Source organism: Lepisma saccharinum, chromosome 6, assembly GCF_977018435.1.
Source record: "Lepisma saccharinum chromosome 6, izLepSacc3.1, whole genome shotgun sequence".
Classification (NCBI taxonomy): Eukaryota; Metazoa; Arthropoda; class Insecta; order Zygentoma; family Lepismatidae; genus Lepisma; species Lepisma saccharinum.
This window is the reverse complement of record NC_139234.1, coordinates 14,425,693-14,448,654: the sequence shown is the minus strand read 5'-3', so window position 1 is coordinate 14,448,654 and position 22,962 is coordinate 14,425,693. Positions and strand designations below refer to the sequence as shown.

The following is a 22,962-nucleotide window of genomic DNA, read 5'->3' as shown; positions in this document are numbered from 1 at the left end:
TACGGCATTGTAAAATTCCTTCCCCTTGTCCGTGTGCAGAAACCGAGGTCGTCTGCCGCCGCTTTCGTGAAAAATTGTGTTGAATGCTTCCGTGACGCACGTTCCTGTTTTCGCCTTCAAAGGTAGAGCCCATGCGAATTTCGAAAATGTGTCTATGACGGTGAGGAGGTACTTGTTGCCCTTGTTCAATTTATGTACGTTTTTCATACTGCCGCTACTCATCTCCACGAGGTCACTTTCCCAGAGGTCATCGATGCCCTTGGTTACCACCGCTAAACGTTCGTAGTTGCGGCGTGCAGGTTTATGCAATTCTTCGACGATGGCTTGCCTAGACATTTTTTTTTTTAGAGATTACGTTCGAAGAGAAGCACCAGCGTGATGGGATTCAAAGAGGGTGGCACCTAGGTCGTGTTTTGAATGATCAGCTTATCGCCGGCACTCACGTCGAAAACGGTAAGATCTTCGTCTTCGTGTATTTCATATATGTTGCGCGTTTCGTTCTAACGTGCCAGAGGAATGTTTCCCGCTTTCTGGACACCACGATTCGATATCAACGTCATGGTGGGGACGCTAGCTTTTCTGCCGTGAGACCAGTACGAAAATTCGTTTATCTGAATCGTGCCATCGAGGAGAAACTTGTAGTACGGATGATAAGGATGCAACATGTACAGTTTGTTACCTTCGACGAACGTGGAGATTCTCTGTTGATTGGGTACGCTGTTGATTTCGATGGCTTGCAAGGTGAACAATTTGGCGATTTTAGTGTCGACGCCGAGCAGATTACTGTGAACGTGTCCAAGTTTATTTTCGATGGGCAACAAATGCTCGACTATGGTATCCGTTACGGCAGAAAATGACGGTTTGATTTTCACTTCCACGTTCAACTGCTTGTAGTTTTCGTTCAGTTCTTGCAACTTGGCACCGAAAGAGGCCAGCGTCGATTCCTGCGTGGATTCCAGCACTCCAACTTGATCTCTGATGTTGACGACAATGTTCTGAAGGTTCTCAACTTGATTCAATTTCGAGCTTTTCTCGGTAAGATCGTTCACGATACTTCGCATCTCTGCAAACTGCGTGTGAAGATCCGTGACGCTCTGCGAAGTGGGCAGCGTCGACACCAGCGAACTAATTTCGTCTCGAATCTGTTCCACGTTTGCCGTTTCCGTATCTAGTCGTTTCAGCATTCGAGATATGTTCCTTTTCAAAGCGTGTAATTCTTTGGAGGTGGGGAGATTGGCCACCGTACTTTCGAGATCGCTCAATGAACTTTTGATGTCGCTCGATTCGGATAGTGCCGTCACCGCCGTTTTCAATTTTTCCAAATCTTCCTTCGAAGGTACGCTCGTCCGTAACGATTCCAAATCACCCTGTATGTTGTCGAGTACGTGATGAAAATGAGCAAGATTGGATTCGACGTTCAAATTTTCTAAATACTCGATCTTCTGCTGAACCGTGCATAACGTGTCTTGTATGCTCGTCAACGCGCTCGCTTGAACGTGAATATTTTTAATTTCTTCGTTGATCAACTCCAAAGACGCCTGAAGCGTAGCGATGGTGGTTTGAATGTGTTCGAAATCTTGATAAGCCTCCAATTGAATTTTTATGTTCGCGACGCTTTTACCGATGACCTGCAGTTCGTCTGACGATGGTAGGTTCGTCATGGTATCTTCCAAAGTCTGTAACTTGGATTTAATTTCTTCCAACGTGCTGGTGAATTCTTCTTGTAATTTGGAAACGACGACATGCAAGCGTTCTACATCGATATCGTTCACGACGGTTTGAAATTCAGAGAAATTATTTTCGATTGCGGAAGTTCGTTCTTCGATTTCGAGTTTCAATTTTTCCAAATCTTCATTTTTCGATTGAAATTGCTGTAATTTGGCCAAATCATTTTGAAGCGAATCCACGCTCAACTGTATATTTTGAACGTTGTCGTAAGAAGGTACGTCGACATAATTTTTTATGAGGGTTTTCAGTTCGGAATCGATTTTCAGAATAGGATCGAGACATTGCGTTTGGAGTGTAGGGATCTCCGACTCTAAACTTTTGTTTAAGGTCTCCTGCAAAGCGATCAAATCGCTCCTCAACTTTTTAACTCGAACGTCGAGCATGAGAATCTCTTCTGCGTGGTCTACACGCTTGGTGTGGCCGAAAATGTCGTTAGGCATTTTGTTAACGGTTATTTATTATAGGATAGACGATTCGTAATTCTACGAAGAGAGGAATGAGTTTGTCGTAATCTCCTAGGAGTTCCACGTAAAGACAATCTCCTGCTGAAACATCGTACGTAATGTTAGAAAGCATCTTGTCGTGCTTGATTCGAAAAATGTTCTTGCCGGTAGATATTTTGATTTCGCCTACGTTTTCCGGATTCACGGTGATTTGAAGTTTCCCACCGATCGGAATTTCGTAAAAATGTAAATTGTTGTTGAAGACGTAAAAAATCTTGCCCACGTCCTCATCCAATTTCGTCCAAATGCTGTTGAGGTGAATGATCAACAGACCGTTGAGTTTAGTTAACACGGAAGGTAGAAATTCATGATCTGTCGTGCGGTGTACAGTCTCCATTGTTTGCTTTCGGAAACCAAAGAGATTCATTGTCCTTGCTATTTATTTATTGTGTATGTGAGACAGTTAAAATTTATTTTTTTAATTTTAGTTATAGTTATTTAAGTTTATTTTTTTTTCATTTGCATTGCCTACAATTTTTACTAATTTCTAAACGATAGTGCCCCCAAGGCAACGTGTGGATTCCACAAGACAAAATACATCTTTTATCATCATGCGGATCCAGCGCAATTTTCTTAACTTTGTTTGTGGTAAGCACGTGGTCTACGCTTTGTATCCTTGTCTCCAAACGTAGAATCCTCGACTGTGAATAGAGGCAATTGATGTAATCCTCGAACACAAGCTTGTTTTTCACGGTATTTTTACCAACACCTTTGGCTTTTTTGGTGATGCTGGTTTCTGTTTTCACCACATACATTTTGGAACGTAAGCCGGCGAACTCCAGAATGATTTCTCCGTTGCATTCATCCTTCATTTTACCAAGTACTTTTTTATTGCGAGAAGGGAGATCAAATCTGTTTGGTTGAGGGAAGGAAGATGTGTCGAAATGATCAATCATTTTCGGTTGTTTCAAATTGTTGTACAGGTCAGATGTCTGTACGGAATAAATAAAACTGTCCGTGTCCGTGTACAAAAGTGTTATATTTTCATTATAGAAGGGTTTCATGACATTATAATGAAATTCAAACATATGCAGTTTAGATAAATCCAAAATCGTCGCCCCCACGTAGATTGGTTTGTTGAACTTGATTATTTTTTTATCCATCACAAACAGGGCCAGGTTTTCATCATATATATTTCGTGATTTGAATGTCGGCGATGCTATCAATTTGAATCGGGAACTAATCTCACGTCCACGTGCTTCCTGACATTCTCCATTGTTTTTCCGTAAACAGCATTATTCATGAGTTTAAAAAAATCTTTATCTAAATCTGACGTGGCGCGTGTTCTATGATACGTATTTTTTTCAATGTAAGGTTTTAACCACTCGGAATGTTTGAATTTCAGTATTCTTCTCACATTTATTACTTGAACTCCCTTCTCAATTAAGAATTGAAGATTTTTGTAATGGAGAACGTATCTCTCTTTAATATCCAATGTTAACAGAAGCTTACGTTGATTTGAATCAGGCAAACATTTTAGTTCGGGTGCAGGAGGTAGATCTTTGAAGTAATCGTGTAGATGGTCGGGGAATTCGAGGTCCACCTCTATAAACAAGCCAAATTCACAGTCGTTGAAATTATTAATGTTAATGGAAGTGGTATCCACCCATTCGAACCCGCCGTAAGGAAGTTTTTGTATCATAGCATGTCCGTATAAATTATTTGCATCCACATAAAATATGTATTTCGATTGTTCGTTAGGATCGTATTCTTCTGTCATGTGAACGTTATTTGCTTTTGCATGTCTCTGTACGCATTGCACCATTCCACCTCGTATCCCCCTCTCGATAAAATATAACATGTCCACGTCCGGTATCAATTCGAGTTTTATTTTTGTCTGTAATAACATGGCAGACCACGCTAAGCCCGAGAGACCGTAAAAATATGCAGGATCTAATTTGTAAATATTCGCCGACGTTTTCCTGAATGCTTGAAAAACATCCGCGACTATTGTCACGTCCAGTTTTAAGTAGGCATCGTGATAATCGCCGAGTGTCCTACATCCTAATTTGTCCCACATCCGTTGCGCGTGTTCGTATTCATCGTCCGTGATTCCTTTCTCTCTGAGTCGACTGTAAAATTCTTTTTGAGGTGGAAGAGTGTCGTCGTTAAATTTAGAATTATCACTAACATATTCGTAAGGATAAATACCTTTACGTCTAATCATTTCTATGTCTACGGTGGGAAAACTAGCTCTCGTTATTCTAAATTGTTCAGCCGAAAGTTTGCTTGCAAGAGCGTCCAAGCTCGCAGATAAAAATCTGTAAGAATCTAAAAATCTCATCTCCACAGTTTCGTTTGTTCCCGGAATCAATACTCGCTTGCTGACACTGATGTACCTTTCTTCATTCTCTGCTAGAATATTTATTTTTTGTCTATCATATCCAAGATTCCGAATTAAGAGATGGAAGTCGTAACCGGTGCCATTATGAAGGTATATGGGGTTAAACGTAGGTTTTTGGATCTTTAGATTACACGTGTTACAGATTCCACCGATGTAGTTTCCGGTGAAGTGATTATGGTGAAATACTTTCCGGTTCTCGTCGGTGAAACGTTGATCGCACACCGGACACGTTTCAATGTTATTGTGAGATTGAAGTTCATCGCTGGATAATGGAAGCATTGGTTTCGATTCGGGTAAGAGGCTGCCAATGGTCTCAACCTCTTCAAACATCTTTTCAAAAAAATGTTTGATTACGTCTGGTCCTCGGTAAACATATGGTTCATCTATCCTATCCTGTCGCACGACAACGTATCCGAAACTCGAGGCTTCGTGCAACTGATACGGTGTTGTGGAAGAAAGTTCGGGGTCTGGTTCGCAGTACGACAACGGTTTGAGAAAAGACTCAAAATCAGCAATGATGATTGCGGGATGCTCTAACAATGCCTTATGCATCCTAAATTCTTCGACCTCTTTTGATTTCGGCATCAACATGCGAGTCGGTCTGTTGTCACCGCAATAAATTTTATGTTCGGCAAGTTTCTCGATGGCAATCTGACGTCCGGTGTAATTTTGATAATCGACTCGTTTTCGATCGTCGAACGTGGTTAGGCATCTCGGGCAAACTTTGATGTTGTTTGCATGCTTGGTTGATTGACTTCTGACCAAGCGTGATAGTGAACGAATGAGACAGTAATGGTGAACACCCTCGTTTGAAATTAGAAGAAGATTAATCACACGAGCATCGTCATCGTCGACATCGCTTATCCTGACGGGATGCACGACATGTTTATCCAACGTATAGGAATACACGTTGATGATTAAGCGTTTTCCTTCTGCATCTCGTGCTCGTGTTTCGAATTTTGATATATCAGAAATGGTCATCGGGTATTCGATGCCAGCCATTGCATTTTCCAGTTCAGGTTCATGCTGCTTGTAATGATAAACCCGTTCTGGATTATTTGACCAATGAATCGGGTGAAGTTCCGCCAACACACACCAAAGAAAACACTTGTTATCGCTGTTCTGTATATTTAACACAGCCCTCTTGTGTTGAATGTTCGGTGGAAGAGGAACGTAGCTGGAAGCGCGAAGAGGCGAGAATCGGTTCACGTAAACGGTTAACGTGTGAGGACTTCCACACAGAGACCATCCCGACCCTTTAGCCTCGAAATCGTCATGTTTCTTAACCAGCTCATTGGTAACTTTATAATAGAAGTTGTCTAAATTTTCGACGTCCGCCAAATGAAGAGTCTGGTTTTTTGTACGATGATAAAAAATACTCGTTGTGCCATCAACTTTCTCGTATTCAGAAAACAGAACAACGTATACTTTTATAGAGTTGTTTTCAAGTTTATCTTTTAAAATATTTAGTACAGATGTTTTCGTTTCATCCAAGAAACTAAGGATGTCACGGCCTGGTTCTGACTTAATTGAAAAATCCTGGAGTTGGTCGTTGAATGCAGATCTAATTGGTTTCCGTTCATTAGATAATTTAATTTGCTTGGAAGTGGAAGCTTCCGTTTCTGAATCATCGATTTTCCTTTTCAATGTTCCTTGTTCGGTCGATGGTTTGCAAATTTTCAGGTGTTTACTTAAATTTGTAATGCTAATCATCTTTCCGCATCGAGCACAAGACTTAGAAGGTGACGAACGATTAATTCTCGAACCTGTTTCGCTACATCTTGCCCTGTGTACCGATAAATTGTTCCTTGAGATTAGCTTCCCACAAGTAACACATTCAGTTTTATCATTTTTACGATTGAAACTGGTGGTGGATGCCATTGCTTTCTCCAAAATCACAGAAATCAAAAAGTCTAGTATATAGCGATACAATTTTCAGGTATGTTATTTTATATAGAATTTCTTGGAGTGATTACAAAACTCAAAAATTCAATCTACTGTAAACAGAATTTCAGGTATGTTATTTATATAGAATTTCTTGTGTGCGAATACAAAAACTCAAGAATTCAATCTACTGTGAATACAATTTTCAGGTATGTTATTTTATATAGAATTTCTTGAGGTGATTACAAAACTCAAAAAAATTAATCTACTGTGAATATTATTTTCAGGTATGTTATTTTATATAGAATTTTCTCAGGGCGAATACAAAACTCAAAAATCCGAGACAGTTCAGTTTTAACGTGTTCATATTTGAAAAAAAAAAATGCAAAATACGCCTTGGAGATTTCAACCAATCCACTTTACTAGATTGGGGAAACTTTTTTGGTGACGTAGAGTACGCGTAGAGAGGTTGGGTTTAGTGTGTCGGTCGAGTCTCGGTGTCCTCTGTCTTCCCATACCAAAATAAACATAGGTCGTCATGGAACCATTTTTTTTTTTTCATCAATCGAAAATTTTTTTCCAAGTCCTGCGTTAAAAAAAATCTTAGGACAAAAAAAACCTACAAAGACAGAGACATGGACATAGACATTACACATAGACATAGACATTAGACAACTTAACCTAACTTAACCGGGAACACGAGTCCGGGGACAGGGATAAGACCCCGGGGACAGGGGTCCAGGGACAAGGGGAAAGGGACTCCCGGGAACACGAGCCCTGGGACAGGAATAGGACCCCGGGGACAGGGGGTGGTCACTCCACCGCAGCAGTGGTTGAACGCAGCTAATGATCGAATATTGTTTCCAATGTGCTTTGGATACATACATGAACACCATATATATATATATCAAGAACAACATATACATTAAACAACCCCGTTCAGAATCCGTAGACTCAACACAGAGAAGTAAATATACACACTGTTAAAGACTCCTAGACACGCTGAAAGACTTTCGACCACGACCGGGTTCGAACCTATAGGCCACACGTAGAACGAACAATGACAAGAACGAGTGAACGCCTTAACACGCACGGCTACGCAGGAGAACCGAGAGAGGTTGTGTATAATTGTTCTTATATACCCAACAAAACTCAGAAACTGTCATACGCGAGAGCTTATATTTTGCAACAACTATAATTACCCAACAAGAACAAAAAAAAAATATCAATTACTTGTATAATATTAATTAGTAACTTTAGATAATATTAATTATTAGTTTTCAGTTGTAATTAATTTTAAAAAAAACAATTAATAACATGTTAGGTGATGATAACCAAGTGCAAAAAGCATTGCATTTTTTTTTACACACAAACAAAGCACCACTTAGTTCACAAAACCTCTAACAGATGGCAGATAGTTACATGGTTCTAGTTAGGATGATGATTTTTGGGTTGTTGGATTGGGGTTGAAGAAGACTATTTGTTGTAGTGACCACAGTATTGTTTTTTTTTTTTTTGTGTGTTTTCTGTTCTCTTACGAGAATTAATATAGGTTGTCATAGAACCCTCCAATTCATGACTTAGGAAAAATCTGTTTGGTGATTCATCATGTACACCTATATGTGAGAAAAAGTATGAATAGAATCTATGATCGGAAATCCAAAATGGCGACCGGAAGTGGGGTTATCTTGGAAACGGTAAGACTTAGGAAAAATCTGTTTGGTGATTCGTCATGTACACCTATATGTGAGAAAAAGTATGAATAGAACATATGCACGGAAATCCAAAATGGCGACCGGAAGTGGGGTTATCTTGGAAACGGTAAGACTTAGGAAAAATCTGTTTGGTGATTCATCATGTACACCTATATGTAAGTAAAATATGAATAGAACATATGCTTGGAAATCCAAAATGGCGACCGGAAGTGGGGTTATCTTGGAAACGGTAAGACTTAGGAAAAATCTGTTTGCGAATTCGACGACTCCAAGATCAAAAATGTTTATCTCAAGAATGGGAGGAACGAAGTGTTCCCGCGCGAGAATTACAACCTCGACATGACCAAAGATGATTATCTAAAACTTTACGAAGCTTACACCGCTTACAAGCGCGTGACCGAGGGAAACGTCGACATGTACTACACGCCCAGCGAATTCAAAACCCACAGGCCGATGTTCGTCATCAATACCACGAAACGGAAGCAGGTGGTGGTCAACGATCGAACCAACATCAAGATCGTTTGCGAGTTCCACGACGCGCTGCCTGCCGATACTCTGTGCAGCGTCATCCTGGTCGCCGAGAAGTCCTTCATCCATGACGTGAAGAACGAGAGGGTCACGGAGCAGTTTTAAAAAAAAAAAATCCTAAAAAAATTGCCACATACTAAAAAAAAATCAATACATTTTTTTAGGTTATATAAAATATAATGTAAGTTAGTTCGGTGTGTAAATAAAAAAAAATAAATGATAGGTTAAGTTATATCACTGAAGATCGTAAAAAAAATCGTAAGATAGGTTAAGTTATATCACGTAAGATCGTGATCGAGTGAGGTGTTGGCAACACTGCGAGAAAATGAGGCTTATGCCTTACAAGAGAAAACCATTAAGTCGAGCCCCACTCCGAGCCCCATTTTCGGTTTCAGAACCGGGCTTCTACCACTACTAAAAGTAGGTCAAAGCACGTAGAGGCTCTCGTGTAGTTTAGCACGTAATAAAATAAATAGGTTAAGTTATATCACGTAAGATCGTGATATACCTACCAAGTGTGAGTGGGAAAAAAAGGGAAATTTTACTAAAACATCGCTAAACGCTAAAACATCGACAAAAAATTGTCAAAATATGTCAAAAACTGATATTCAATTGATAAAAAAAAGGCTACAAATGCATACCTACCAAGTACGAGTGCGAAAAAAGGGAAATTTTACTAAAACATCGCTAAACGCTAAAACATCGACAAAAAATTGTCAAAATATGTCAAAAACTGATATTCAATTGATAAAAAAAGAGGCTACAAATGCATACCTACTAAGTACGACTTAGAAACAACCAATTAGCACTACTAGAGCATTTTTATTCAATACGTTTCTCGAACATGTGTAACTATAAGAGATAGCCATTGGTGTATAGAATTGGTTGTAATATTAGGCCGAAACAGAGGGACGCAGCTCCTTCACCTTCCCGCCCCTGATGTCTCCCGTGGAGGCCCTGTTGGTGACGACGTGCCTCCTCCCAGGGTCACGTGGTTCCTCCTGCATAAAAGGCCTCACCAGGTAGAAGGCTGCCGTGCCTAGCTCCGACCTGTCCCAGTGTTGGCCGTTCAACCTGAAGCCAAGAACAAAGTTTTTTGTTATTAGAGACAGGAATAACAAAGTAAAGAATATTACAATTTAATGAAAAGTTCAACGTATAATTGCTTTATCGAAGAAGGCAAAAAGTGGAAGTAAAATATCATTACAAACTACTTTTAAATAAAATTTTAGCAAACTATAATGAGTGACATATATTAAATTTTCAGATTATACAATTGTATTTTCCCTATTAATTTACTCCATGATATAGTAAATAGCACGTAAGACTTGGTAGTTCGAAATGAGTAAACAATTTTTACAACCTATTTACGCTTTCACTATTACCATTCACTACCATTAGTGCAAAATATTTTATGTGGATACATGTATTTTATAATCTAGATTACAATTTTATATAGACGCGTGCTGTAAATAGGCCTGGTGGCTGCAGTCAGCATCAAACAAATATGCATAATACATTATGTACGAGGGTTGTCCAAGAAATAATTCTTTGTTTTAGTGACAATTTTCGGGTTTCTCTCGTGGAAGACTGCTTTTTTAACCATCACCACATGCACACGCACGCAATATTTGAGTCTTATGTGGTTGGTTGCACTTAAAACTACCAAAGGGAGACTACAGGTTCGATCCACGAGGTGAGTGATCTCAGGTGGGAATTTTTCCGACCTTGTCCCTGCATCAAGTGTCTCTGGAGTTTACCCAGCATCTAATGGATGAGTATCTGGGAGCAACACTGAATTTAAATGCGGGTCGGAGCGTGGAGCATCAACTCCACAAATGGCCGGGATTTTGGGTATGTTGAGCCCCAAACTTCACACCCAACCTCCACGGCATGTTCCAATGTGCAAGGGTAACTTTTCACACACGTCTTCCATCCCAATGCTAGGGACGGAAATGTCTACTTAGATGTGGTTTCATTGGTGAATTTTCACATGCCGTTTGTGGTGAAGTATCTCCTGCACTAAAGCTTAAAGTTTGTCTTAGGTTGTGTCTGAAAGGTACGAAGTACAGACTTGAGGTATGGTCTTTACTAAAGTGACGTCACCTATACCGCGTTTCTTACAACCTGTCCCAGTTCCCGCGCTAGCTGATCGCTGGCTTTTCTCGGTGCTGGGGAAAGTCAAAGCCAGGCAGCCAATTAAAATGCGCAACGTGGCAACAGCGTCTACGTAAGCGCCTCTCTTCTGGCTTTCATTCGCTCCTCGCTGCCCAGCAGACGATTTTTTCCTCGTTTCTCATTGGCACCGAAACTGTCGAGCGATCCCTAGCGCGGGAAACGGGACAGGTTCTAACAAACGCGGTATAGTGCGGTTCGAAAGCGCCAAGTACACAAGCAATCGAGACCATAGCTTGGAACATGTATGGTTGCACACTTGGTCACGTGATTTCCGTTCTCGTTGTTCATTTGTTTTCAAATCAAGGAGGTACAAAGCCAGCACAACAGGATTAAGCCAGAAAGTTGGTTGAAGTTCTTCTAATGTGTGTAAATGTATGTATAAGTGGACTTAACACCAACTCAATCAATCAATCAAAAAATGTTACGTGATTTCTATGGTGAAAAACACGTGTTTAAAACGCGGGGAAAGCAACGAGTTCTCAGTTTTATCTGCTGATCGTATTTGGCGCTGCAGTCGAAGTGCAATTCGAAAGACTTTCACTTCCAGCGCACGACTTGAAGACCACACTCCAAGAGCATACTCGGAGGATTCTCCCTTCAAGTACGGTCTTGCACCTTTCGGACATGGCCTTAGAACTAAGGACTTAATAAACCTTTTCGAGCAGACCTAGGTAGTCGTCAACTCAGGGCAAGCCCTGGTACCTACCGACCCGTTGGATGTGAAAGTGTCCAGGCTTCATAAACATTTTCCTGCTCCCATCAAAATAGCCAATAGAAAGGATGAACTATGGAAACTTACCAAAAGAGTGGTTGCCCGTGTCGTCGTCTGCGGGTCAGCTGGAGAATTAAAACCGGGACAAGCGCCAGGGCGAAGCACAGAGTGATTTTTATTGCTTGAGGGTGGAGAAGGACCCTTAGAGGCAGAGGGAGCTTCCTTCCCTTTGATGCACCCCTCGATCCAAAAATGGTGGCATTTTGCTTCGGGAATGGCCCGGAAAGCTGTAGAAAGAGAAGAAGCAGGTTGTAATCGTTCTTTCAACTTTCTTGGCGAGAATTAACAATAAGGCAACTGTTTCAAGCATTGCCATTTGCTGGTAGCTTTTTTCGCAGTGGCGTGCTCAGGATTTTTGAAAGGAAGGGGTTATGTACACTTTTTCCGGTAGTCATCGCTCATTTCGCCATCTTTTTCTATCTCTGACGTTCTTTCTTTTTTAGGAATACTGGGCCAAAAAGGGGGGTTATAACCCCCACAAACCTCCCTTGGGCACGCCACTGCTTTTGGGGGTAGTAAATCATCTGTGGTGCTTAGGTTAAAGCAGTGATATATATATAAGGTAGATAGCTGACTTCGCCTCTCCCCAACGGTCGCGAGTGAAGCAACTCATGCGCGCAGCCATGTACGGCAGGAAGAGCGGAACCCTCCATTACCAGCTATGCTTACGAATGTTAATTTCGAGGTTTTTTTTACAGGTTTTGTGTTGGTAAGAATGTTGTAACGATGGAAAATGAATTTGTAACACATTGTGAGTTACTTCTATGCAATAAAATTAATTCACTGCTATTAAATTAATGGAAAGTCAAGCAAAAATAATTGGCGTACCATGTAAAGTGTATTTTTTTTTTTTTTTTTTTTTGCAGATAGTAATCGAAAAGTTTATAATTAGTAGGCTAAACGAACCACTGCCTTAATGCAACATAAACAAGGACGTATTTAAGGTCGTCCAGGGAGTCCGGACCCACCCCCCGAAAGACTTAGCAAGTACTAAAAATAATGAAAATGTGCTTGTTTACCACTTGTTTATTTATTTCCACAGAACTTACTGGAAGGCAAGGATTATATTGCGATCATACGGCTTTGTATGGCAGTGCCAAAGAAGATTTATGCACACTACTATTTATAATAATGTGCATAAGATATTATTCACGAACTTTACTTTTCGTTAAGTTGATATGATCCACATTTTTATGTGACGTCACCAGTAGAAAATATGTCACTAATGTATTTATTTTTGTGAAGGAAAGCGTAATTTATTTTTTATTATATGTAATAATGCACCCTGTTTGTAATATATATCTTTTGTTTAATGTTTATTGTATTTTATGCTCTGTTATGAGTAGTTTAATGTATCTTCATGTTTGCAAGAGTGCACTATACGAATTTGTATTTCTAAAGATGTATAGATGTCAGTTTTGTTGATAGTATCCTTTTGTAGATAGTGAGTGATTCAACTGTACTTTAATCTGTGTTCTCGAAAATAGTATAAAAGCGAGGATATCGCGTAAGAATCATCGCACTTTTCGCCACGGATCGACGAAGCTTTTAAACTTAAAAAGAACTCCTCGGTGTTGTTCATACATCTTGGTATGGTAGTTCGGGGCGCAAGCTAGGCCTATGTGATCATAGGTACGCCGATAGCCATGCATTGATGATATGCACAATACTGCAACTATTCTACGTTAAATAATAAAGCTAGCCTAAGGATTAATTTGGAAATAAAAGGCTAAAGAGCAAATATTGGCTCAGTTATCATTGCATATCTCTTGGTGTGGTAGTTCGGGGCGCAAGCTAGGTCTATGTAATCATAGGCTTGCCGATAGCCACGCATTGAGTTTATGCGTTTTAGTTGAGTCAATTCATCGACAAAGCGAAATCCTCGCATTCGTCTCAAATACATTTGCATTATAATTGCAATAAATAAAGAATAAAACCTTTCAGTTTATACATACTGCAGTAATGTGGTTTTATTTCTCTGTGCTGTGAATATTGTCTTTGCCTAACACTATCCCTGTACCTGAGAGGAGTCTGTGTACTTCACCGAGTCTCATCGTTCACCGCTGAGTATTATTAATAGTAAAATAATACGACGCGTATAATTACAAGAACGTATCAAAGTGAATCTAATATAGTTTTGTTTTTGCTTTTCAATAAATATTCCATTCTGTATCCTTTCAAAAAAATATTCCATTCTTTATTTTTTTGTTCCTTGCCAGAAAAGTTGTTTTAACATAAATTTCGTCGATCTTAACTATGCGCAAGCTACAACCTGTTATATCTCTATTCTTAAATCTATTATTTTTATCTATTCATGTAATAGGAACAATACAATCTTAATTTATTTACACATAATTATGAATAAACTCGTCGGACCCTGTGGCCGAGTGGTTAGCACATCGCGCTCCGACGCCAAGGGTCCCGGGTTCGAATCCCGCTCAGGCTTGGTTGTTTGTGAATGTCCATTCATCAATTTCATCATTTCATCACTCATCCCATCTTCGCAAATTAGCCAAGAGGCACAAAACGCGAAGTAAAATAAACTAAAAATTAATCAATCAATTATGAATAAACCTATATATTATATTAACGTATAATTTTAAACATTATTGTTATTATTTGGTTCCTCAACTTATGAAATATATTTCTGGATACGTGCCTGAACATAAAATATTCCATTCAGTTCGCTTAATTTATTAGTATATAATTATAAAAACGTTTGTAATGTTAACAGGTTTTGTACATCTGAAATTCTTTGAAATCTCACAAAACTCATGTTAATTGGACATTTTCCAAATAAAATAACCTCCGTTGCCTCTTTTAAAGAAGTTTTAACGGACAATTACAGGGGTTTTTCAAACTGCGCAGAAGCTTTGAAAAATGTTGCCACATTTAATCCTATAAAAAATAAATAATTACCTAAGTTGCATTTTGTTTGACAAGTTAACCGACTAATCCAGGGGTTATTAAACAAAAAAAAAAATGCCGTCATGAGAAAAATGCCATGCCATGAATTAAAAAGAAATACTTGTCTTCCTTGGCTTTTTCATTCAGGAAACACACAAATAAAACTTCGATCTCAAGTGTAGGGTGTTGGGAAATATTAATACCTCCATAACATAAAGATATATTATTATTATTATATACGTGGTTTGTCCCCAGAAGACGTAACTTCATATAAATATTTAGTGGGGGGGGGAGGGCGGTCAAAATTTAAAATATTTTTACGCATAATGTATAGCCTGTACTTCTTGAGAAATTGAGGGGCAGAAAGTCAGCGCCTATTCTTGTTACACAATATAAACATAAAGTATACAAATATGCAGAGCGAAACACGAACTGGTTTCCTTTCACGCATTCTCCCATTTCTAGTAAGTAGTAACATATACGTAAAATAATTACGTATTTCACAGTAGAAATGTAGGTACACAATTGATAAATGCATATCTATGAAAGGAAACATCCGACCCTGGCTTTTCCAGGGTTATGCAGTGATATGAACTGCAAGAAATAACCATAATTACGGCTACCGCGCACACAGCCAACGGGTTCTTGCCGTATGTGGCTTCTTCACTCGTCCGCGGCGAGTCAGCTATCTACCCATATCAGAGCATTCCCTGACATTCGCTACGAGACTCGGCAGCAAGCGGCCCGGCATCAGCGCTTGTCTTTCCCGGTGAACGGGGTCCCGGTGAACGGTGAACAGTCGCACGCTACAGTCTGTTTCTTTCGCTCTCCCTACCTTCCCTCTCTTTCCCTTTCTCTTGACTTTGCAGACTGACGCTAGTATAATCCTCCCTCGGAAGTTGTGTTGTGTTGTGTCGTGTCAGTGTGTTGAAGATTGTGGCTTATTATGGCACCACAAAAGTTTACATTACAACAAAGGATTTATCTTGTCGAGTGTTACTTCGGAAAGAGGAATTGTGGAGAAGTGCGACGACGTTTTGCAACGAAATTTCCTGGTGTTCCCGTTCCACATAGGACCACTATATCAAATCTCGTAAAAAAAGTTTAGAGTAACAGGGTCAGTTCTGAATAAAAGTGGAAAGAAAAATGGGGAAATAAAGTATACAAAGACAATCCGTGAGTTAGAAAGTATTGTACAAGAAATCGGGAGAATTACAGTAGACGAACTTGCACGTGTAAATGCCAATTTCCTTCTGAGATGCCAGAAATGTGTTGCAGCAGAGGGACATCATTTTCAACACCTTCTGTAGTCAAGGTTAGTACACAATATGAAAACTGTAATTTTAATAGCCGACTCTAGCGACTGTCGCTGACCCGTTCACCGGGAAAGACAAGCGCTTATGCCGGGCCGCTTGCCGCCGAGTCTCGTAGCGAATGTCAGGGAATGCTCTGTATATCATTGGGTTAGGATAGTTGGGTTTGGTACATACACCGTGATTCATAAATCCGTAAAACATTTTGGAAATTCAGCACAGATAAACTATGCTGCGAATAGCCGTAACTCTGATACCGTTAGAACCAGTAGCGGCTGCTGTCTATTCGCACACTTGCACACTGTGGCGTAGCAAGGGGTGGGCGACCGGCCAGGGCCTCGCGCCTGAATGTGCCTCGCGTCTCATGGGGTTGATACAAAAAAAATAAAAGTAAGGGAGAAAAAGAGGGAAAAAGCTAATTTTTGTAGGCAATAAAATTAAAAGATTCTGTTTTTATCTTGCTTTAAATTCTAGTTAAACGTTATAATATCTCAAATCAGGGGCGTAACATACTGGCTGGCGAGCTCTAATCCTAAGGGGACCCGGAAAAAGTAAATATTATTGTCAAATTTCTCATGTGAAACATTTGCGCAAAAAATCACGATGACTTGAGTGGATATTTTCACCCATTTGTTATTTTCTTGAATAAAAATCAATTTGTCTTGTCTTCTTTCTCTCGACCGTGCACTCCCGATTTTAATATGTTAATAATAAAGCAGCTCCACCTGCCACGAAGCAAGTGCGGGGGGGGGGGGGGAGTGCTGGCATTCTAATCTCGCCCCAGGGCCTCGCGATATGTTGCTACGACACTGTGCACACCCAAATTAATGTGCAATGCAATTCATTTTTATTATATGTATACAATGAATGCCATTTCTTCAAGACATCAAATGTTCCGGGCCACATCACCTTCCATTTACTTCCTTACTTCAGCGTTTCTGAGTATCTCTCTCTCGTCGAATGAGGTTGCGTTCGCAACTTTTCAAAGTCAACCACCTCCTAGCGCTGTTTTCAGTAGCGAGTGGAGAAAACAGAAAGCCTCTTATGGCTTGGATGAGTGGGCTTTCGGACTAGCTTCGTTCTAACTTAGAACGAAAAACTCTCCCAAGTTTTGTAGGAAACGGCACGCGAAGGAGGAAGTAGTCTCAAATGTGGTGCCAAGTAAACGTGAGAAGGCGCTTTGTGTGTTGGAATGAGCAAGAACCCTGTCCTCTGTAAATTCCTCCTCCAGCTGGGGCATGCTTATGCAAATTTTCCTATGCTTGGAGCAGGGCTATCTGAGAAGCCTGAAGTCGAGATAATATAATACAGGGGGAAAATCGATCAGAAATTGTAAATAATAATATACCTGAGATGATGATGCTGATTCTGCAGTTGGCAACCTGATTTCTTACGAGTTGGCAACCTGATTTCCTACGAGTTGGCAACCTGATTTCTTACGAGTTGGCAACCTGATTTCTTACGCATAGCCTTGGACCGCGTGACTAGTGTGATAGCCCAGATATTGGACTCAGTATACGCCACTGTTCTAGGGGTATACTTTATCAAACAAATTCTTAACTAGGAGCATTCCTTATATCTAAAAGTAGTGAGTCACTCCCCCAGTGTTGCCACATGAAGGGAAATTTCCCTTTTGCAGGTAAATTCGGACAGAAATTTTAGCCCTAAGGGAAAAGGGAATTTCGATGAAAAATAACACAATTGCAGGGAAATTTTTACAGTTATTACAGGTTGTTAATTTCGGATTTCATATCCACATGTTATTTATTTATTTTACTATTCCTACTTGTTACTGCCCCTTTAAGTTTATTGTACGTTGCTTTTATGCATCTTTGGATAAATAGTAACGAGGAGGTCATGAGGATTAACCATTAAATGGATTCCTGACCAAACCTGGGACATCTGGTCAGAAAGTGATGAAACTGAAATGTATTTTTTTTTTAATATTTTTTATTCAAACGAATAACAGATTCAAAGGAATACTTAACTACGTATTACTACTGCTTCCAACACCACCACTAATAACGCTGCTGCTACTACTACGACTACTACTACTAATTATTATTATTATATAATTTACTTAGGTGAAGGGAAAAATTGGTGCAAAAAGGGAAATTTTACCCCTTGGCAAGGGAAATTGTGGCCTCATATTGTGGCAACACTGCACTCCCCCCCGCGAATAAAGTAGAAAAGAAACCCACAAAGAGCACCTCTTCCGTGTACATCTCGACGACTGCATCCACGACAGACACGCTCCACGTCCAGAACTTGAGGGCTTGGCTCAGGATCCACACGAACACCATCTCCTGCGGAAATAAAAGTGGTTTTCTCCGTATTAATTGCATTTTCTCAAGACTTTCCTTCGAGAAGGCTGCTTCTACTCCCACAGAGTCATTCTGTACCGTATCGTACCCAAGCGATACGGTACCTAGATATACTACCATTCGATTTCTCACAACTGTAATACTACAGGCTTAGTCAAACTCATGTTACCGATTTTAATATTTTTAAATTAGAATTTTATGTATATGTAGGAACAGTTGGTATTGATAAAAAGAAAAAACTCAGCAAATTTCTTTCACAAATGTTACAAAGTTATAGCACTCGTAAACAAAATTACAAATTCCTCCCATTGTGGCCTGTCAGAATCGGTTGCTGTAATGACTGATGTCATTGTAGTAACAGAAGACGGTGTTTGACGTTTTTTTTTTTGCCTTTTCCATCCATAAAAAAAAATATTGAAATCGGAACATAATTTTTTACCAACCAAGATGAAATTCTACAAAGTTCACATATTTTAACACCTTGATATCTGGAGAAGAAAATCAAGTTTCTTTCAGCACTGCCACAAAACGCAAATTTAACTAAAACTACACACAAAAGGTTTATAGTTGGACTTCAGTTGAAAGTACAAGAGATGGCGCAGGATTGTACGATCATATATTTTAACATGTCTGGATTATTACAAGCACAAATCAACCATTCTGTTTGACCATTTTTAGGCACTTTCACAAAAAAGTACAGAGTCTATTCTTCGATCAGGTAAATGAATGGTCGATATGTTTTTTCGTCTGTTGACACTTTTGGAAGAACATTAAAGACTGGCTCTTAAGACATGCGTGCTCTCAACGCCATGTAAGTGTGGTTACTTAGGTATGGAAGTACTCGCTACCTCTTCAATTACAAATATAAGTATACACATGAATGCTCACTTTTTGCTCAAACAAGCTAATCGGAACTGAACGTCCAATTTAAATTGAGATCCGAACCACTGTGTATAAGTTTAATGGCGTAGCAACATATCGCGAGGCCCTGGGCGAAATTAGAATGCGAGACCCATATCCATTCTTTAAATTTGAAATATCAATGTAAATCGATACAAAGTCTTCAGGAATACGTCAGCAGATTATAATTTTAAATAATAATAATAATAAATTACTGATGAAAATTACATTTAATAATATTCTACGGAGAAATTTATACTTGGCAGGGATGTATTCTTGTAACACACTGCTGGAACTCTTTTTAACCAAAGTAGTAATAGTAGAGGAGAAGGTCTAAATATGGGCGAAGGTTTAAATATGGGTTTTGGAGTTATCAGAGCTCCCGGGTGCTGCAGCCTGGCAGGTGCTATTGGAACTGGTTATCTGTCAAGGACAAAGGTTGCGCGCCAATTCGCAAGAGAAAGTGGTGGTTAGTTTCGGCCTTGGACGCTGTTATAGAATTGCGACCTCCGAAAACTTTCTGCAGGTATGTTTTAACTCAGCGTTTTCTAAATTCTCATCTGCTTTGTATAGGTTTAGCGGTGCATAAAACAAATGTGGGCTTTTATAATGCCATGATTTGTTTGTGAAATATGTTCCACAGAGAGCGAAAATAAATTGAAGAAAAACAGCGTGATGGTCTAAATATGGGCTATGACATGAGGTCCAATGTTGAGGTCACATTTTCAGCAAATATTTGGATGTTTTTCTTAATTTCGATTTTTTTCCGTTCCGCGTGATTTTCTAAACAGATTATTCATAAATATGAATTTTATAAAGTTTTTAGCGATAAATGACTATTTTTTAAATTTTAATTGCTTTTTGTGATATTTCCACTAGTAGCCCATATTTAGACCACAATTTTCAAATACATAATTTTACCATTTTTTGTAAATTGCTTTTTCTTTTAAAAAATGGAGACCTTCTACACTTTAGCATGCTATTACATTTAAGTATATATTTTGTAGATATGTATGTTAAAGGCACGTGCTTGATATATTATTTTTTTCCTCCGAAAATTGCAACATAAAAAGGGGGCCAATATTTAGACCTTTTCCTCTACGTTTTTAAATGTGTTTTTCAGGCAGTAAGGCATAACTGAAATATCCTTAAATATGCTATTAAGAAAATCAGAAATGTAGACTACAAATATTTAAATATAGCCTATATTATTTAATGAGTTTTCCTTTGATTCCTCATTTAAAACTTTGAAGGATGAGAATATAACAAACCATGGCATAAAAATAAAATATCGAAGGACGCACATAAGTTGTCGGTGATTTGGTAGAACGGGGGAAAAGGGAGGGGGGAGTTGGTACTAAACCCCAATCCTGCCTAGGCCGCCAAAATATCTAGCTAGGAGGCTGGCTCCTCCACACAAACGGTTTCAATATCAACAAATCTTAAAACGATAGTCATTTGTTCCATACGCGTGGAATCTTTGGTACAGCTTATTGGTACATTATTTTTTTAGATATAGCCATTTTCACTTTGTTAATTTTGAATTTCGGGACTTAGATGATAGTTGAAGACTAAAATTGGTAAACGCTGTATGTGCCAAAATAATTCAAACACCTTTTTCCACGTCAAACTGTGAAATGTGCCATGCTTTATAATGTGGTAAACGTGAAAAGTGGCTGGTAGCCCTCTAAGTAGTTCAAAGGGCATGTAAAGAGGTCACTAGTGTGAACGTTCTTACGGGCTGATGTGCGGAACGATGCGATTTTCCAACACTTTCGCTTTGGCACTAACGACGTTTACCACTTTGAGTCCTCAATTGTGAATCTTTTTTACTTTTTTTCCGGATCCCCTTAGGCTTAGTGCTCGCCTGCCTGTATGTTACGCCTCTGATTTGACATATTCATATAAATTATAGGGTATATAACGTTAAACTAAAATTTAAAGCCAGATAGAAACAGAATGTTTTAATTTTATTGACCTCCAAAATTAGCCCTTTCCATCTTTTTTCCCACTTCTATTTATTACATTTTTCGTATCAAGGCCATGGGACAGGAGGCCCCGGGCGGTCTCCCTCCCCTTGCTACATATGTTCATTATTTCACCTATATGAATATTAAAAAGTTAATAATAATTTTTATTAAATTAAAATTGACTTCATGCATTCTTAAATATAAAAATAAAGAGGTAATAAATGGAAAATTAACCTCCATTACCTATAATGAAGTTTAATGTTTTCAAGACGGGAAAAGTGGCAACGGATCTACTCGGAAAACTTTCGATTCTGACGACTTCGACGCAGGGGCGTTGACAGAAATTTTTGTAAGGGGGTCAAGCCGTAATAATTATTATTATATCCTTGGGGAGACTTTTCTATTCGATCCACCGCAGGCCTCCGTGGCGGAGTGGTTACCACATCAATTTCATCATTCATGCTCATCTTGGCAAATTAGCCAAAAGTGACACAAAAAGCTAAGTAAAATAAAGCACATCAATCTATTCGATCCGCCATAGGAGTGTTTTTCATTTTCGAACAGTTGGTTTACAGTAACTTTTACGTACCTCGTACACGATAAGTTTAAAAGGTTAGGAGGAAATTTTAGCTACTACATGTATGTTGTTTGATTGATTGAGTTTATTTTACTTCGCGTTTTGTGCCTCTTGGCTAATTTGCGAAGATGGGGATGAGTGATGAAAGGATGCAATTGATGAATGGACATTCACAAACAACAAGCCCTAGCGGGATTCGAACCCGGAACCCTTGGCGTCGCAGCGCGATGTGCTAACCACTTTTTTTTTCTAAAAAAAGGAATACCCCAACTCGGTGGTATCCCCCGTCATTCACACTTTTTCAACTTTTTACACTTTTCAATTTTTACAGTATTCTCAGTTTTTCACGTTTTTTTGGATGCACAAATACCCATGCCTTATCCGGGACTCGAACCCGGAACCCCTGGCGTTGCAGCGCGCTCTGCTAACCACTCCGCCACGGAGGTCGACACACCATTCGGCCACAGAGTCCGGCGTGTGTTGTTTGACCTCTCACTTATAACTCTTATTTTTTTGACAATTTGAAAACTGTGGAACCATTTATTTTTGGTTTAAATGGTAGAATATGAAAAAATAACCTGAGGTTGCTGCATTTTACACTTTTTTTTTAATCTAACGCAGCTTTAACTTTGGTTATTCTGTTCGGATACTAAATGGAGTTTATTTCTGTTATCAACAATAACAATAAGAAGCTTTCTGCTTTACTTTTTTTTTGTAGCCTGAAATAAACGATATCAATTTCCAGGGCGATGCGAAAGGACGTAACGTAACGGTAAGGTCTGTAGTCACTTGAAGTGAAAACGGCAATATCCCCCCCCCCCCCTCGGATAGAATACCTGTGCCATGATCTCCCTGGCGATGGCCGGAATGATGGGTCTCCCGCAGCTGACCACCTGCCAGAGAAAGATGGCGACCGACACCAGGTAGATGGCGAAAGGAATTATGGTCAGCGGGGAGTCCCCGCACAGCAGGGGCCTGAGGAGGCTTCCCAGGAGATCGAACACCGACCACCAGCTCATCTTTCTCACGGACACTCCTAAATTTCGTTACTCAGTCAACCTTTCATTGTTGTCAACAATGGAATTGGAGGGTTGTTCTATTTGATGTCGCTTTTGTGCTTCTAGGTTAATCATGAATAAGGGAATGGTTAACCCAAAAAGTATACACGGAAAGAGCGCCGAGTCCGCCTAAAAATGGAAATTACGCCGCGCATGCGCACTTCATCCCCCGAGGTCTGCGACACTAGCGACGTCGCACCTTAGGTACAGTGAACTAACATGCGCTCTACTGTTATAGTGGAACCACAAGCAAAAAAACCT

The 22,962-nt window shown here is 39.5% G+C and overlaps 1 protein-coding gene across 2 annotated transcripts; it reads right to left on the bottom strand.

Moving 5' to 3' along the window:
• Positions 1-9,544: 9,544 nt before the first annotated feature.
• On the bottom strand, positions 9,545-22,674 carry LOC145989243 (uncharacterized). Of its 2 annotated transcripts, XM_083124559.1 has the most exons (3): positions 22,480-22,674; positions 18,083-18,178; positions 9,545-9,776 (listed from the first exon to the last, which is right to left on the bottom strand). In XM_083124559.1, the coding sequence occupies exons 1-3, from the start codon at positions 22,660-22,662 to the stop codon at positions 9,690-9,692; spliced, it is 366 nt and encodes a 121-aa protein (XP_082980685.1). In that variant the 5' UTR covers positions 22,663-22,674; the 3' UTR covers positions 9,545-9,689. The 2 variants fall into 2 exon arrangements, 1 of the variants encoding a protein (XP_082980685.1); XR_014441815.1 differs by lacking the exons at positions 18,083-18,178; positions 22,480-22,674 and adding an exon at positions 11,680-11,875 and having other exon boundaries at positions 9,659-9,776.
• Positions 22,675-22,962: the final 288 nt, after the last annotated feature.